The sequence below is a fragment of the Parasteatoda tepidariorum genome, chromosome 7, assembly GCF_043381705.1.
Source record: "Parasteatoda tepidariorum isolate YZ-2023 chromosome 7, CAS_Ptep_4.0, whole genome shotgun sequence".
Taxonomy (NCBI): Eukaryota; Metazoa; Arthropoda; class Arachnida; order Araneae; family Theridiidae; genus Parasteatoda; species Parasteatoda tepidariorum.
This window is the reverse complement of record NC_092210.1, coordinates 41,588,189-41,606,810: the sequence shown is the minus strand read 5'-3', so window position 1 is coordinate 41,606,810 and position 18,622 is coordinate 41,588,189. Positions and strand designations below refer to the sequence as shown.

The following is an 18,622-nucleotide window of genomic DNA, read 5'->3' as shown; positions in this document are numbered from 1 at the left end:
AACCCATGTGGATATGCTAGTTGGCTTTGTTTTTGGCTATGATATATTATGATAAATCGCCAAATTTTGGATCTCCTACCCATACTCTTTCTCTGTCCGTTGAGAATAAATATATTCACTTTTAATTTCAAATTGGTGGAGGCTGGGGGCCTTTGGGCCTCCCAGTCTTAATTTTCTAACGGTCAGAAATGTTCTGGCTTTATGATCTCTCAATAGAGAGTATTCTTATTTCATCCCTTTAAGGGATTTCTTATTTTTTGAAGAAATGGCCATTTCATAATTTACAAAATTATGCTTAATAAAATCTAAATTTACATTCAACGATTTGTACATCATTTCCTGGAAACGTTATTGTTTTTATTCATTCAATATTGGCCAAAATGAACATTCATAATTCCACTATACATTAACCACGCCTAATGGAGGAAGCAGCAAAGCTTTTCATTATTATAATTACTTACTTGCGTGCATATAAAGTTTTGTTTATCTCATTGTGAAGAGAACAAGGTGATGAAATAACTAATGATTACATAAGAATAAATGTATTTACTTTTAATAAACATAATTTCGATCTAAATTATTTGTAAATTTTAAGATTTGAGCATCTTTTTATCAAAACTTCAGAAGTGCAGAGTTTGGCGATATTACTTTAAAATGTTGGCGCGTTACAATGTTCGTCAAGTAGCATTTGCTTACTTTTCGTTACCAACTTGATTAAATACAAGTTTGTTTTAAATTTCAACTAATTATCGAAATTTTTGTTTACAATTTGTTGAAATAAGCCATATTATTTTAAGTGAATATGCGATAATTTTTTCCTGAAAAAGTAATAAATAATAATAAATTATGTTATTTGTTTTATTGATTATTATTTCTGAAATGAATAACATAATCATTATTAATTTTCGTATTTTATTTAAGGCATTTATTTAAAGCTTAAGTCTTTTCATAAGTCTTTTTTTATTGACGTTTATTTCTTAACAATGTGAGATGCTAATTTTTCTTACAGTGTTTCTTAAAAAATCCGTAATATCATGAGCTTTCCAGTCTTAAAGTTTATATTATTAATACTTTAGTATATACTCTTAGAATAACAGAACCTTCAGAATAACACCAAATGAGCGAGTGGCGCCAATTTCGGTGTATCATCTGGCAACCCCCTTGGACAAAAATATGACGGCAGCGCATGGGCTCTTGGTTATTGTCATCACTCTTTTCAATACAGGCACTCTGACATAGGGTAACTGACCCTCTATCCTATGTCACTGTACTAATTCACTCCTCCCTCAAAGCGACAGCCCAATTACAACTGATTTTGCCAATTCGGGTTTTTAATATGGGTATGGCGTCTTCTAAAGAGAATTGATGTTTGGCGGGCCTGGCATACTCGAAATAGAATAGAAAGAGAAGTTGATAACATAAACAAATACCACGTTTCAACAACTAATCAGGATCGAGATACCCACACTACGTCACTTACAGGCATCCCATTACCCCGATAGTTACAAAATATCGAAATAAAGCTTTTTTAGTTTTTCTATTTGTCTTAGAAAATACACATGGATGGTCTAAATTTGCGACTTTTATTTTGGTTAAAACGTGTTGTTTAACATTGCTGTCAATTTTGGGCTAAATTCCCCAATTTACTCATATAATTACTAGTATCAAAATGAAATTATTGGTTTGTATTATTTAAAAAGTAGAGGACAGCTCGTCTAGTTTATCAATAAAAATTATAAAGATAGGAACCGACCTCGTGACTGAAAAATGTGTGATCAAAAACTAACTCCGTATATTCATGATCGAATATCATTTTTAAAACGACCAATGGCCAGGATATTGGACATTGGGGCCACGTCCAAGAGGTTGTGAATTCGATCCCCGCGGCTGGAGACTCCCCCGTGTAGTAAATGGTGGCTGGTGCACGTAAAACCTATCGGGGTCACAAAGACCTACATGTTCCCATAACAAATCATACCTCTGGGGTACTGGTCGTTCCCAGGTTCAGGTCAAAATTACTATCTGTGGATGAATGGGTCCGCCCTATAGCATAGCCACCGAAAGTCATGGTGGCTATGCCTATAAACGGACTGTGACGTGTGTGGAGCTGAAGTCGCACTTTAGAACATAGATGGCGCCACTGGAAAACATGAAGAAGCGCGCCCCATTTGTCTTACTAGCATACAACTAAATATATTAGCAGGCATCTACGATTTCCCTCTCTGATTTCCATCTCTCTCTCCCTACATTTTTGACGAAGGGTTTTAGCTATGATTTGTTCGCAATAATAAGTTAGCCTTAATAAAGCACTATAATAGAAAGTTTTGAACACTTTTTATTTTTTTTTTAAATTTATTTATTTTAAAATCTTTTACTCTAACTGTTTGTTAAAATTGAAAGCAAATGTTAATTTTATCCATTTTAAATATCGATGATGAAGTTCCAGTATTTTTTTTTTTTTTTTCGAACTGGTTGACACTCAAAAAAAATTTGTTTGTTAAAAAGAATGTGTTCAACTTGTAAAAAGAATTTTGCCTTTTAAAACACTGTTTGATGGTAATTTTTCATCTCTTAGTGAGAAGATACTTTTCTCATGGCTTTCAACGCTTTTTCCCGAAAGCTGTTATCCGATTCTTCGCACTTCAATCATTTATGAGTAATTCTTGGAAGTATTTCAAAATATTCCCAACTTAAAAGGTTTTCTAAAAATAAGTTACTTGGTTTTCTTATATATAAAAAAAATTGTTCAATATACTAAATATTTAGTACAAGATAACTAAACTTAAATCAGTGTTACTCGGTAACTTATAATTTAAATTTGGCTCATAGATAATGATTTAAGAACAAGCTTTTTTTCATATTACCTTTATTTATTTCAGGAAAAAATAACGCGGCTAAAGGAAAAAACTTTTAAATTTTTTTCTTCGTCGAGCTTCGTCGTTAACAACTCGAATTCTTTTTGTGGACTCGACAAAAGTCTGTTAGTCTGTAGTCTACTAAAAGAATGCTTTGACTAGAGTTAATCTTCTCTTTGTGAAAATTAAAATGAATTCTTAAATTTCTAACGTAACTTTATATCTTTTGAAAATTCATCTATTAAATTTTATTTAAATTTGAAGCACATAAAATGAGTTTTAAATTGTTGCTATAAGACTCAAATATTTCAATTTTAGTTGAAAATCACACCAATCACATGGAAATTCTATTTTAAAACAGTTTTGATTACTTTTTGATTGGTTATGATTTGTTTTTATTAACGCTAGTAAAATCAAATTAAATACTCGATAAAATGTCCTTTAGTGAAGAGAAGAAACAATTTATCTTCGAAGTCTTTCAATAAAATGTGAGATAGATGCGCATTTTTTTAGCTTAAATTAAAAGGTTTACTATTATGAAGCTATTCTTACATCTGAAGGAATCGAGAAGTCATTAACATCAAGAAAATATTGTCCCTATTTCCTGATTTAGATGGAAATTATGTTTCCAGAGCTTCAAATTGAATTTTATTGCAAAACAATTAATGGCAACCTTGAATAAATAAAAAGTGTTTCATTTCACAGTGTGGTGACAAAGTTATTTGCAATTGCTTGTAGTTCTTACTTCCTCCTTGCCCAATTCCTCTATAATTTTAAGAATTTAGTTACACTAAAGGAAATGACAAAACAGCAACTTCCTATCGCAATGACAATACCTTGAAAAACAATTTCTTCATTAATCATTTAGTGAGGAATTTTTCAACGAAAAATAATACTTATTCCTTAAAATGTTATCAAGATATACTGTGCTTCTCAAAATTAGAACCTCGGATAAATTTCAAAAAAATATAAACGCATTGGGATTAAAACAATTACTTAAACAAAGTAAAATTCCCAAGTTTCCATTTTGACGAATTTCGCTTGTGCCTGTATTGTAATGAGTAAAACTTGTTTACATATTGTTTCAGACATTTTTTAATCTTTTCAACATTTTCGATGCAATAATTGTTTTGCTTTACTTTTGTTGATTATTATAACGAGAACTAAATAGTATTTCTGAAACTTCTCTACTTCTGTTTGTAGTGAAATTTTATTTTACGGATTTGAATTTGTTTACATAATGTCATGAAATTAAATGTTCTTTGAACGACTAATAGTAGATAACTATTGAAAAATTCCATTCAGATTTATAATTGATGTCATTATTTTTCAAGATTTGTCTTGTCTAATGAATTATCATTGAAAAATATATTAGGATTTATTTTCATTACTGTGATTTTTTTTTAAGAAAAAAAAATGCTCCAATTTCCCTTTTTATAAGTGGTTATGTATTTTTTGCGTTAATTTTTTATACATTTATTTCAATAGTCAGTTAAACTCAAATTAATTACTTTAAAAAATATAGTTTTACGAAGAGTTTTACAGTAAATGTTATAATGGTCAAAATTATAAATTGTATTTAACACTTTTCTTACAGTTATCTCTTGTTTTTTTCAAATCCAGTTATAATTGAAGCAATGTTAAAAGGGGGTACGTAACATTTTTATAAGAATAAGTTTTGGTTTTGGAATCAGTACATGTAAACGCAATGTTCAGAGTTGTAACGGGACACGCATCATGGCTGCATCTTTAGTAACTTCGCCCAGTAGTTTCTGTTTATTTTTGAAAAAGGATATGTGTATCCCATGCCCCATTCCTACAATGACTGTGTATAACTATAGCAACATTGCATCATGGAGTATCGATTACTGTGATAATTATTGTAATCAGTCCTAGAATGAGGCTTTTCAACATTATGTTTTCGTAATTGTGACGAGTGAGGCCTATTAACTTTGATATTATAATTTAACGCTTAACTACAAGAGCTTAATATTCTCACACAAGCACTCACACGGCGTATTTAAACGCCACTGAAAAATCGGAAGAATAAATCGATGCAGCTCAACAGTTTTCCAGCAGTAACCAACATATCAATGCAACTGAAACAAAAATACTGACTGAACAGGATATGGTGACTGTATGAAAAGGACACGTGACTTTTCATACAGCCACCGTGATTTTTCATTTAGCCATGACGTACCTGAAAAAGTGGTTATTAGGCTGTGCATCAATGATTTAGTATCCCACTCATTCTCTTTGGCGACAACTGAAAAGGGTGTTTCTCAGCTCCCAATTCTTACAGCTTATTCTAGATGGACGTGTACCCATCAACAGCAAAAAAATTTGATGACCTGAACAGTTCGAACAGCTATACCCATTTCTTGATATCAAATACAGAGTAATTTTCTAGACTGCCTAAAGATGGGAATCCAATAATTTGGAAGCAATTAAAACAATCTTTCTACAATTGACGTAGTTTTTTTTGTTTTTTTCTTTCAAAAGTGCAGATTTGTAACATACCCCCTTTTTCACATTGATAACGCTTCAATTTTCTACATAGTAATAGATAAATCCCTGACCTCTATTTTAGCTTATAATTTAAAAGTTTAGTTCACGTAACAAAAAAAAATGCCAAAATGAAATATAATTTCATGGTAAGTCCGATACCGCTCCTGCATTGGAAAGTTTCGACTATCCTATTCGGAAAATATTAACGCTCAATTTATCCTAACTTTTCTTAGTGAATTTCTTGATTTCACCGAATAAAACGAACAAGGTCTTAAAAAGAGAGATTAATAGCGGCCATAAATTATTTTTCTGAAGCATTTTCACGCTTTCTTTAAGTATCACCATAATCTTCTTTCTTCAAAGCGATTAATTTAAAAATAATCAAAAAAAAATTTTTTTTTCTTTACTTGCACGCACTTTAGACATTTTAAACTGTTGAGAAAAGAAGCCATGATAAATCACCTCCCTCTCCCCTCCCTCCTTTCTTTGGCAGAGTCGACAAGCGCAAGATGGAGCATTTAAAAAAGGTTTTACCCATTTTTTTATGCTTCGTTCAAATACCTCATGGACATAATAATTATAGCCTATTATTATAAGTTTTTTTTTTTTTACATCAGAAACATAATATGTAAACACTAAAATAGTCTTTCCAATTATCAACTATAGTTTTTTTTTTTTAAATTCTTTTTTTAGTCGAGGCACAATTATAATCTTGTTGAATTAAAATTTGATTTCTCAACTTACAAGAATTGTAACAAAATTTTCTAAAAAAAATCATGCAAGCAAAGAGAAATCACTGTTTAAAAATACGAATTTAAAACAATTAGATTTTTAAAATTTTCATTTCATGAGCATTGTTCCATCAATTTGTTTCAAAACTTTGTCTTTTAAAAAATACATATTTTAACGTGGTTCAATAATGTTTGTTTTACAATTCAAAAAAAAAAATTTTTGGCCTATAATAACTTATTTCCTTTTTTTTTTTTTGCATAAAATTGTTTTTAGGAAATCAGTTTTATAATTTTAACTCTATGTTTCGAATTTTTATTTAAGAACAGTATTTATTTATTTTATTTTGAGTATATGTTTGCTTGACTATTTCGTGTAAGTAAGTGTCTAGCTTTGATTAGATTCATATTGATTTTAGATCCCCACTTCTTTCCTTAAAAAGAAATTTTTTTGCTAACGGTTATGAATTTATTTATAAGTTTATCGATCTTTTTATTTTCAACGAATTGGTCACGCATTCTTCGATAGAGTATTACTAAATATGTTGGTTAGTACGCTTTTTGTAATATTTTTGTATGATATAAGTTCAAAATTAATATTTTTATTAAATAAAACCCAGCTAAATATAAATTGCAGTTTTTCTACAAAATTGAAGTATTTTTGAAGTTATTCTACAGTAAACAGTAGACTTTTTGAAGCGCAATCTTAACTCTAAAAATGTTTAGAAATACTTCTGCAGCTAATGTGAAGCAATTTCTCAATAGTATTTTATTTCAAAAAATTGTTAAGCTATTGTCGACTAAATTACTGTAGCTTACGTGAAGTCACTTTGAAATCATAAATATAAAAAAGATGAACACTGGAATAAATTTAAAGGAATATATTATCTGATGTATTTGCAGAAAAAACTACAGTTATTTTATATTGTTATAAAAGTGAGAGAGAGAGACTCTTTTGGCAATCAAACAGATTTTGATGTCTTCAACCTTGTTTTCCTCTTTAATAAATTCTCAACTTTTTATAATGTTTTTGTTTGTTCTGTTTTTTCTTGATTGTATATTAATTTCTGATTATTACTTTCTTAAATTTTTATACGAATTCTTAACATACACGTGACATACACAAACATTTTTGAGTTAGAAGAACTGCAGAATTACTAAAGTTTGTTGACTGCAGTAATTTTGTATTAGTACCAATCTCAAATATTCTGTGACGGAATCGACCGAATATCCACAGTCTCAAAACTGCAAGTTTCTTTCTTTTTTTTCTTCTTTTTTTTTGTATATATATAAATTTTCTGCATTTTATTTTTAGCTGGGAAAGCAAAAATTAAAAATATATATCTTAAAAACTCACATACACAAATAAAAAACTCACACACATATCTTAAAAACTCACATACACTCTTAAAAAAACTCTTATGTCATAAAAACTCTTATGAGAGAGTTGGGTAATGTCATCAAAAAATTTCATTAGTATGCATTTTTAAGGAAATGTAAATTGTATTTAATTTATATTTAAGCAGTTCATATAAATAAACAGTTAATATAAGAATATTAAAAAAAGCAGTTCTCATAAAGAGGGAGACATATATGATTTTGTTTTTCTTTTCAGATTGTGTTGGGTATCCATAACGCACACTTCAAATAATTGAATTTTTGGATAAACTTAAGGGTTTGCTTTAAAATTTAAAAAAAAATTGCTGCCGACCGGCCTCTGTAGGGGGCAGGAAACTGTCCTTGCTTCAGAAAGGTCCTGGGTTCAAATCCCGGTCAAGACATGGATGTTTCTTCCTCCCTCTGAGTGTTCTATGCCCTTTCTCCTTTGTGTGCGAATGTGACCCGTCGTATAAACGGGTTGTGGTTGTGTGAATGGCGTGGCAGAAGTCGAATTCCTGGCCATAGATGACGACGCTGAAAAGCAGGAACAATCGCACCCCCACTGCCCAAACAGACATACGACAAAAAAAAATTGCTTTTGACGTATATTTTTATGACACATTTTTAATGAACATAATTATAGTTGTTTTAAATTCAAGAAGATTCTCTACAGTTACATTGAAATCCTCTATAACCCCATCTAACCCCGTCTGTTCCCATCTAACCTCTATAACCCCATCTGTTCCCATCTAACAGCCCACGAAGCCTTTTTTTTTTGTGGCTCACGAGCTAAATATATATTAGTTGTCATTTTTTTTAATTTTTTGTGGACAATTTTCGTAAAAAATCTATACGGGTTTAAAATACTTTTCTTTTGTTAAAAAAAGTAATTTCTTCGTTTCTGTGAAATTTAACACACCAACGGTGCAAAAAAAATTTATTTCTCAGGTTTTGCATCCAAGAAAATATTTATTATTATTTGTAATTCAATACTTTTGCTTCTAACAACTTCAGAAAAATCTGACAGTAATATTTAATGTTCCTTCAAGCATAAAAAAAGTCCTATGTAAAATGTTGACGAAGTTGCTGTCCGCCGTTTGACTGGTGTTTTTAATTGTGGCCCCCGGCCTCGTGTAAGTTGGAAATCCCTGCTCTATAAAGTGTGTATAACACCCAACAATAGAAAAAAAAATGCAATTTTTTTGTCGAAGTCACACTTGTTAATACATTAATCTGATAATATATTAATCTGATGTCTCTAAAAATTTGACAGATTCGCTACACTGTTATACATTTTTATGTGGCAGTAGTGTGACAACACACCTGGTTGTTGTATTGTTGTAAATTATAAAACAAGATTGATGGAATAGCAAATCCTTGCTTTTTTTTATAGCTACTTAAGATAATTTTTATTCATTATTCAAAATAATAATAGATACATTATAAATTATCATACTTATCACACATTATTATATTAAATTTAATTAACTAATTATAAATTAAAACGAACAAATGACTTCATGGGACTATTACGAATGTTGAAAAAATAGTTGAGAAGGCATTTTGGGCACATACATATTGAAATATCTGTGATAATGAGGGTGACACATCACTAATAAGGGTATTTATTTACAAAATTAAATTGATTTTGTAAGGTAATTAATTTATTCACAATTTGTTTCGACATTTTTGACTTTTATTTATTAAATTAGAGTAAGGTAAACTAACCAGTGAAGGTACACTTAAGCTTTGCTTGCCTTTTAAAAAATCATATTAATTTCAAAATTCGTAATTTTAGTTAAATGACAGTGTCAACATATTTGTTACTAATTGCAAATTATGTAAAAAAATTGTAGAGATCTTACATAATATTGTTTTGGAGGTTCAAATAACAAGTAGTAAGAAGACCAAGTGAAGGAACAGCTCTTACCAGCGAATGAACACCCAGTAAAGAAACACTTAATTTTGGTTATTTTTTAATGCTATTTGTGAATTTATAAGCCATACAAATATTTGAAAACAAGCCTATTCTTGAAATTATAACATATAAATACTTGGACAATGTTAAATTTTTTTTTTGTAATCATGAATTGAAAATTAAAGTGTCAACGTATTAACACATACTGTTCATTCGCTGGGAAATCTATGCCCAGTAAAGGAACATGCCTGTTCCCTCATTGGTTAGAAGTTGTTTTTCGTATTTTTAACATACTTTTGATGCGGAACATCACTGAAGGTACAAGAGAATTGAAGTTTATCTTTTATTTTCATTAACTTAGAAACAAAATCAGTAAAGGAACACTTGTTCCTTCTCTGGTTTTTCATCGTTTGGTGATCCAGTGAATAAACACCCCTTATCTCAATACTTTATTATGCTATGATTAAAAAAAAATAAAACGTAACTTCAATAACTATATTTTGAATTCTCCATTTCACAGTGAGAAAAATAAAACTATTACATGCAATTAATTCCACTTCAAACATATAAATACAAACACTCGCTTTATAATTTTCTCAAACAAATAAGGTGTTGCTGAGATAACAAATTCAAAAATTTTTCCAGAGAAGTCTATTTGGCCAGGTAGTCCAAAACATTGCTAAATGACTTCCCATTGTTTGGCAGTAAGCTATTGTTACCAATCAATCTGAAGAAAAACTTCAAATTCTTATTTTTAATCAATATATATGAAATGTTCCTTCACTGGGTAGTGTTCTTTCGCTGGTTGGTTTACCCTATCTAAATTTTGTACATATTTAATTATAATACATTCATATATTTGTACATATTTATTATACTAAATTTATAATACATATTATAAATTTTGTGCCGAGGAAAATTAAGGTTAAATCAATTTTTTAACCTTTGTTTATTGCTATTATTATTATTATTATTATCGTAACCACTATTAGTATTCAAAATATTGGCTGCAGCTGTTGTCCCGATATTCTTTTAAAAGTTCGTTCCCGTGATTAATGTATGACTTGTCACTCAATTTATAATTTAAATTGATTTTAAAATTACTTAATAAAATGAAAGCTGAATGTTATTACTTTAACAATATTTTCTATTAAATAAATTTTAACTGTTGATTTTTTATGCGGATGTTCTGCTTTAAAAAGTATTTTTATACAGGTCGGAAAAAAAACTTATTTCTTAATGATACATTAATATTTAAGAAGCCTTACATCCAGTCTAATAAAAATTGCTTGAAGAATGCACTTTTAAATTAAAATGAGTTTTGTTTTGATTTTATCAACTTTTTTATAACTTAATGTATAATTTTATTGCTTTTGTTCACACTAGGCTAATGTGAAAAAAAAACTACATAAAGAAAAAAAGATTATTAAGAAAAATATGATCAAATTAGTTTTTGTACAATTTAAAATCAAGAAAAACGTTCAAATTTATGAAGTAAATGTGATAAAAATTATGCTTAGTAAATTACTTCTACAAATTTATAAAAATTATCCACACTAGCCCCCCCCCCTATTCCATCAAGAGTATCTGTACTACACGTATTATTATCTTACTTTTTGATCATCACAAAAAAAATATAAGGAAACCTACTTTTTTAGACAATTTTTTCTGAAGCATTGCTTTAAATTACGCTGAAACATAGATGAAATATTTAATATTTTAGACCTGAGTCTAGCAAAGTACCTTTTTGCTCACCCATCAGAAGCAGATTATATTTAAATAAATGTCAATAACTCTTTCTCTGTGGATGTAACATTTTCTTGTCTGAAATTCTATTTTTTTTTCCTTCTCCAAAATTGTATCAACAATAAAAAAGAACTAATGTTTGCGTCGTCTTTGGTCTTTTACATTCAGCCACCAATAGTCAACATGATTTACAAAAAAATAAATAAATAAAAGAATAAAAAAACAATAAAAAAAAACAAAATTCTAAAATATGTTGTTGACAAAACCAATAACTTTTAAAACATATATGTACACAAAGATTTTTAATTACCTGAAATTGGAGCCCACAAATATCCTGTCATGAGCAAGCACAAAGCAAAGAAAATACTTCCTTCTTTTAGCATATCCAAAGTTATGGCAAATTATCTTTATTTTTCCAAAATTCCGAACGAAGGAAAAAAAACGCACTGAAGAGGATATTAAAACTGACAAATCTTCAGAGGTGGCGAGTGTGAATGGGAAGGTGAACCCAACCTACGCCCAAAATAAAAGAGCCAAAATTAGCATCATTTCTAAATGTCTGCCGCCACATCTGGAGAGTCATATTATTTTGAAATGAAGGGTATGGCTGGCAGGCAATACAAAAAGATCTTTCCGAATAAATATAACTTATTGTTCAGCGTCTCATAAAAAATGGAGGCGAGGATTAAAAGTTGATGTTTGCAATTAAGCAGGTGATAGTGCTCCATTTTTACCTTGGATATAAATATATGATGCTGCACCAGTTTCAAAGCATCAGGTACGCTCTTTTTAAAATATCGCCTGTGATATTAGCCTGTAAACACCGATATGCGTTTATGTTCTTCAACAATTAAGTATTAAAACTATAAAAATACTTAATATTGAAAATCTATATCTCAAAGAAATTTTAATGCTGGATAGATTTAAAACTGTTATTAGTTTAACTCCTTAAAATTAAATGTTGTTTTTATATAGTTTAATATTACTGAGATATATTCCTTTCACCTAAGATACCCAGAAAATTTTTAAGCGTTCTAGTTCTTAAATGTTTTGAACTCCAAAACTAAATCACTACATTTTTCTGCTTATTGCTTTGTTCCATAAGTATCTAATTAATTATATTTATAATTAAATAAGTAGTAGTAATTAATTAATGAATAAATATATTTAGAATTATATTTATAATTTAGCAATTCAAAAAATCCTAAATCTGTCTATGACGTAAGTGATTTTTGATAATTATAAGAATAGAAAACAAAATTCAAAAAAACTGATTCTGTGCTTTGACTCTAAAGAGGATTCTTCATTGTATAATCTCACAGAAATCGGATCAAAGTTGAACTATAATATGGCAACATTTTTCTGAAACCTCAATGAAGTGGTAAATTAAACCATGTTTCCTTTTCGGTTCAACCACCGCGTAATCAAGTTTAAAAAGTAAGATAATATGGTTCAAGTTGCACCATGTTTCCTTTTCGGTTCAACCACCGCATAATCAAGTTTAAAAAGAAGATAATATGGTTCAAGTTACATCATGTTTCCTTTTAGGTTCAACCACCGTGTAATCAAGTTTAAAAAATAAGATAATATGATTCAAATTGCACCAGATCACCACAAAGTTGCAGCAAATTAAAATATTATACTTATTTCATGATTAACACTCATAGTACTGGTACGATCGTATATTTGTTTCTGTGACTTTATTTAAGCTATTTTCACATTGTTTTTAAGTAGTTTTTATTTTAATTTCATGTTTTATTATATGGCAAAATGTTATAGCAAACAAGTTCAATTAAATATTTTAGATTAAATTCTTTGAAATTAATAACAGGACTAAAAAACATGAAACCTCTTGCTTGGCTTTTTAAGATTCAAAGTTGGTGCAAAAGGAATTTTTTTCCTTATGTCCTTTTACAGGTTTGAGCTCAATCCAGATTTTCAAAAAAAGTTTATAAATTTAGAGAAAAAATTTAAACTAATGTTTTGTGAAAAAATGAAATTTGAAAAAAATTGTTTGTTTAAAATGCATGTTAAATAACAAAAAAATCTAATTATTGTTAGATTATGATATTTTTTTTTATTTGCATTGTTTATTTTTATTAGAAGATGTAGGTATATCTCTATCATATTTTATATAGAGTTTCTTATTTTTAAAATTAGGTTTTAATTGAACATTGAATGCAGGAAAGAGAGAATTTTTATAATCCAGAATAACAGATGATATGAAAATGTGACATTGGCAGATTTTATAAATTTTAATTAAATCGTGATTGCTAAAAAAATATACTTAAGGAATAGTTATTGCGAATAATAGTTATTATAAAAAAGAATAGTTATTATAAGGAATAGTTATTAAAGAAAAATAAGAATAGTTATTATAAAGAATAGTTATTAAAGACAAATAAGAATAGTTACTATAAAAAAAAAATTCCAGTCTATAGGAAATAAATACTTTCGCTGTTTCAATGTAATAACAAAACGTTAATAATGCATTAATAATCATCATTTTAAGTATTTTCAAAAAGAAAAATATACAAAATTGTATAAATCCACAAAAGGACTGTTAATGCAAGTTCTTCTTTTCAGCTGAAACATTCCTAATGTTTCTAAGTCATTTTTCATCTACATCAAATTGATTTAAAAAATATCAATAATAGTTCTTATCGCCCAATTTATAAAATATTTTATTAGTTCAAGAACTGCTAAAATAATGAATTTATACTCACTCGTAGCCCTACTACGACAAGAATTTTAACTCTATTGTTATCATCAATGTTGCACAAGGATACTAAGAATTTAAAAAAAAAAAAAAAGAAAGGAAGTAGCAAAAGAAAAGAAAAAGAAGACTATATACCAGCTTCATACCGAACACGATCTGAATTTGTTGAAGAGCCGATTAGCATTAACTTCAGCTAGATAAAGTAGTTATGAACTTGTCGAGAACCGAGAATTGTAGGTTCGCATAAGCATGCATTGATTGTTCTTTACCTTCAAAAAAAACCGAAAAATACGTTCTTCTTTCTCCGTCATACTTTATGTTTATTTTATAACCGTCGTTGAACAACCGGGTTTTCAACCAATTTTTCGGGTTTAAGACTATAAATATTCACCACTGTAGCCTTGTAATTTTGAACCTAACCCAGAAATATAATTCCTGGATCAAGTATTGGAAGAAATTTACTTAGTGGAGGACTTTTTGATGAAACTAACCCGCATTTACATTACACGGAGAGGAAAACCTTGAAAATCTTCCACTTTTAACCTGACGGCAAGAGTCTCTAAATCATGGTCCGTTTACCACTAAAGATATTTTACGTGAGCACTGTGGTCGGTGCGAGTCGGGTGCGGTATTCTCATCGATCAGCCATCGAGGGGATTCGAACTCGTTTCGCCTCATTCAAAGATGAACGCTCTATCCCCTAAGCAGCTCCCTCATAGCTCCATACTTTATGTTTAATAAACACTTGTATTCCGTTTTAAATTCTATATTTCAGTCTAATAACCGAGTTCAACTTTAATAGTGCTCTTCAAATTACAAGGCAAAAATAATTATAAAAAAAATATTAAACCTGAAAGGTATTAAATCCAAATTAAACCTGAGGAATCATAATCAATGTCAATCACATTGAGATGATATATCCAGCAACAAATTCAGTTTGATTATTAGATTTAACTGAGAAGCAATTATTAGAAAAGTTATGCGTCTATCAAACTGATTTTCATACTTAAAATTTGAAAATTCTTTAACAAATTATACCTAATTCACGAAGCAAAAGCATTTGTGCAAGTGATATCAAAATTATACAAGTTACGTAATAAAATGTAGGCAATAAAATATTAGTGATCATTTATTTAAAGCTTAAAAAAGCACTTACTGTAGGAAAAGAAACAGAAGTGTTTGAACAACAAATATTTCAAGTAAATGGCGGATGCGTAAATGCACATCCACTGGACTNGAGGATTCTTCATTGTATAATCTCACAGAAATCGGATCAAAGTTGAACTATAATATGGCAACATTTTTCTGAAACCTCAATGAAGTGGTAAATTAAACCATGTTTCCTTTTCGGTTCAACCACCGCGTAATCAAGTTTAAAAAGTAAGATAATATGGTTCAAGTTGCACCATGTTTCCTTTTCGGTTCAACCACCGCGTAATCAAGTTTAAAAAGTAAGATAATATGGTTCAAGCTGCACCATGTTTCCCTTTAGGTTCAACCACCGTGTAATCAAGTTTAAAAAGTAAGATAATATGGTTCAAGCTGCACCATGTTTCCTTTCAGGTACAACCACCGTGTAATCAAGTTCAGAAAATAAGATAATATGGTTCAAGTTGCTCCAGATCGCCACAAAGTAGCAGCAAATTAAAATATTATACTTATTCCATGATGAACACTCGTAGTACTGGAACGATCGTATACTTGTTTACGTGACTTTATTTAAGCTATTTTCACATTGCTTTTAAGTTGTTTCTATTTTAATTTCATGTTTTATTATGTGGTAAAATATTATAGCAAACAAGTTCAATTAAAGATTTTAGATTAAATTCTTTAAAATCAATAACAGGACTAAAAAACATGAAATCTTTTGCATGGCTTTTTAAGATTCAAAGTTGGTGAAAAAGAATTTTTTTTCCTTGTATCCTTCTACAGGCTTGAGCACAATCCAGATTTTTAAAAAAAAGTTAAGATAATAAGATAAATTTAGAGAAAAAATTTAAACTAATGTTTTGTTTTAAAAAATAAAAATTTGAAACAAAATTGTTTGTTTATAACGCATGTTAAATAACAAAAAAATCTAATCATTGTCGGATTAGGATATTTTTTTTTGCATTGTTTATTCTTATTAGAAGATGTAGGTATATCTCGATCATATTTCATATAGAGTTTTTTATTTTTAAAACTAGGTTTTAATTGAATATTGAATGCAGGAAAGAGAGAATTTTTACAATGCAGAATAACGGATGATATGAAAATGTGCCGTTGGCAGATTTTAAAAATTTTAATAAAATCGTGTTTGCTAAAAAAATGTAATTAAAGAATAGTTATTGCAAATAATAGTTATTATAAAAAAATCCATTCTATAGGAAATAAATACTTCCGCTGTTTCAATGTAATAACAAAACGTTAATAATGCATTAATAATCATCATTTTAAGTATTTAAAAAAAAAAAATAATACAAAATTGTACAAATCCACTAAAGTACTGTTAATGCAAGGTCTTGTTCTCAGCTGAAACTTTCCTAATGTTCATAATTTATTTTTCATATACAGCGAATTGATTTAAAAAATATTAATAATAGTTTTTATCGCTCAATTTATAAAATATTTTATTAGTTCAAGAATTGCTAAAATAATGTAATTATAGTCACTCTTAGGCCTACTACGTCAGGAATTTTAACTCTATTGTTATCATCAACGTTGCACAAAGATAATAAAAATAAAAAAAAAAAAAAAAAAAGGAAGGAAGTAGCGAAAGAAAAGAAAAAGAAGACTATATACCAGCTTCATACCCAACACTATCTGAATTTGTTGAAGAACCGATTATTTCAGCTAGATAAAATAGTAATGAGCTTGTCGAGAACCGAGAATTATAGATTCGCATAAGCATGCACTGATTGTTCCTTACTTTCAAAAAAACCGAAAAATACGTTCTTCTTTCTCCGTCATACTTTATGTTTATTTTATAACCGTCGTTGAACAACCGACACAATTTTTCAGGTTTAAGACTATAAATATTCATCACTGTAGCCTTGTAATTTTGAACCCAATCCAGATATATAATTCCTGAATCAAGTATTTGAAAAAATTAACTTGGTGGATGACTTTTTGATAAAACTTACCCGCATTTGCGTTACACGGAGAGGAAAACCTCGAAAATCCTCCACTTTTAGCCTAACGGCAAGAGTCTCTAACTCATGATCCGTTTACCTCTAAAGATATTTTACGTGAGCACTGTGGTCGGGTGTGTGGCGGCACTAACTTTGAACTTTACGACTTATGACTACGAACTTATGAATTACGGTATTCTCGTCGACCAGCCATCCGGGGATTCGAACCCGTTTCGCCTCATTCAAAGGTGAACGCTCTATCCCCATAGCAGCTCCCCCATGGCTTCATACTTTATGTTTAATAAACACTTGTATTCCGTTTTAAATTCTATATTTCAGTATAATAACCGAGTTCAACTTCAATAGTGCTCTTCAAATTACAAGTCAAAAATAATTATAAAAAAGATATTAAACCTGAAGGGTATTAAATCAAAATTAAACCTGAGGAATCATAATCAATATCAATCACATTGAGATGATATATCCAACAACAAATTCAGTTTGATTATTAGATTAAACTGAGAAGCAATTATTAGAAAAGTTATGTAGTTTTATGCGTCTATCAAACTGATTTTCTTACTTAAAATTTGAAAATTCTTCAACAAATTATACCTAATTTACAAAGCAAAAGCATTTGTGCAAGTGATATCAAAATTATACAAGTTACGTAATAAAATGTAGACAATAAAATATTAGTGATCATTTATTTATAGCTTAAAAAAGCACTTACTGTAGGAAAAGAAATCGAAGTCTTTGAACAGAAAATATTTCAAGTAAATGGCAGATGCAAATGCACATCCACTGAACTGAAAAGTAAAAGCAACTCCTATTGCGTCATTAGTAAAAGAAGCTATATTTATTTGAATCTCGTTACGTAAACACTTCACCTCTTGTTCAAATAGTATTTTCCACATAAAAAAAAAACAAGAAAAATCTATATCCGATACGAAAAGTGTGTGAGTTTGAACTTTGTAAATAATACTTTTACAATGATTGCCGTACAAATACTGCTAAAATTAATATTGCTCAAATATTTTGATCTGAATAACGTTAATTTTTTGTATTTTAATGCTTTAAAAATTTATGAAAAATGACTTGAAATATTTTCCCGCATTTTATGTATTTTTTTTTTTATTTATTGCATTACCGCATCCTTCCATGGCGACTGCAAAATTTTTTTTAAAAAAAATGAAAGCCTTACTTGCTAAGAAGATTTCATTCCATAGAAGAAAAAGTTCAGAAGCAAATATTTAACATAGATTTTCTTCTGAAATAAAATATTTAAAAAAATTTAATATTTAATGGCAATTTTTTTTCTTTTGCCTTTTTATGACATTACAGCTAGTTCCGTCTTTATTCTTATAATGGACAAACAAATCATAATGTAAACAAAAGATTGGGAGATTAAAATAAGATAGGAATAGGAAGATTAAGAAGATATCTTGGACTGTCATCAGAATCAAATCAATTAACAGTCGATTATTGTATTTGTTATGGAAAATCCGAAATTGATATTATAATATTCGTATACATCGGTTTTTTATGATAGTCTTCTAATATCAGTTTATTTTCGATTTTAGTTTTTCAAAGTTTAATTATATTATTCAAAATTAAAGGCTTGAACTAAAAGATTTGATTGATTGCTAAATGAATAAATT

At 29.0% G+C, this 18,622-nt stretch overlaps 1 protein-coding gene across 4 annotated transcripts in view; it reads right to left on the bottom strand.

The window, feature by feature from the left end:
- LOC107447215 (UPAR/Ly6 domain-containing protein CG9338) overlaps window positions 1–18,281 on the bottom strand; it is a 32,232-nt gene extending 13,951 nt beyond the window's left edge. The window contains exons 1-2 of one of the 4 annotated variants that reach the window (XM_071183335.1): window positions 18,166–18,281; window positions 11,446–11,648 (exon numbers count right to left, since the gene is read on the bottom strand). In XM_071183335.1, the coding sequence (XP_071039436.1) occupies window positions 11,446–11,518 (73 nt within the window). In that variant the 5' untranslated portion in view covers window positions 11,519–11,648; window positions 18,166–18,281. Of the gene's footprint in view, window positions 1–11,445; window positions 11,741–15,010; window positions 15,091–17,694; window positions 17,789–18,165 lie in introns of those variants that run through there. The other 3 variants (XM_016062077.3, XM_043049118.2, XM_016062076.4) reach the window with 3 other exon arrangements.
- Window positions 18,282–18,622: the final 341 nt, after the last annotated feature.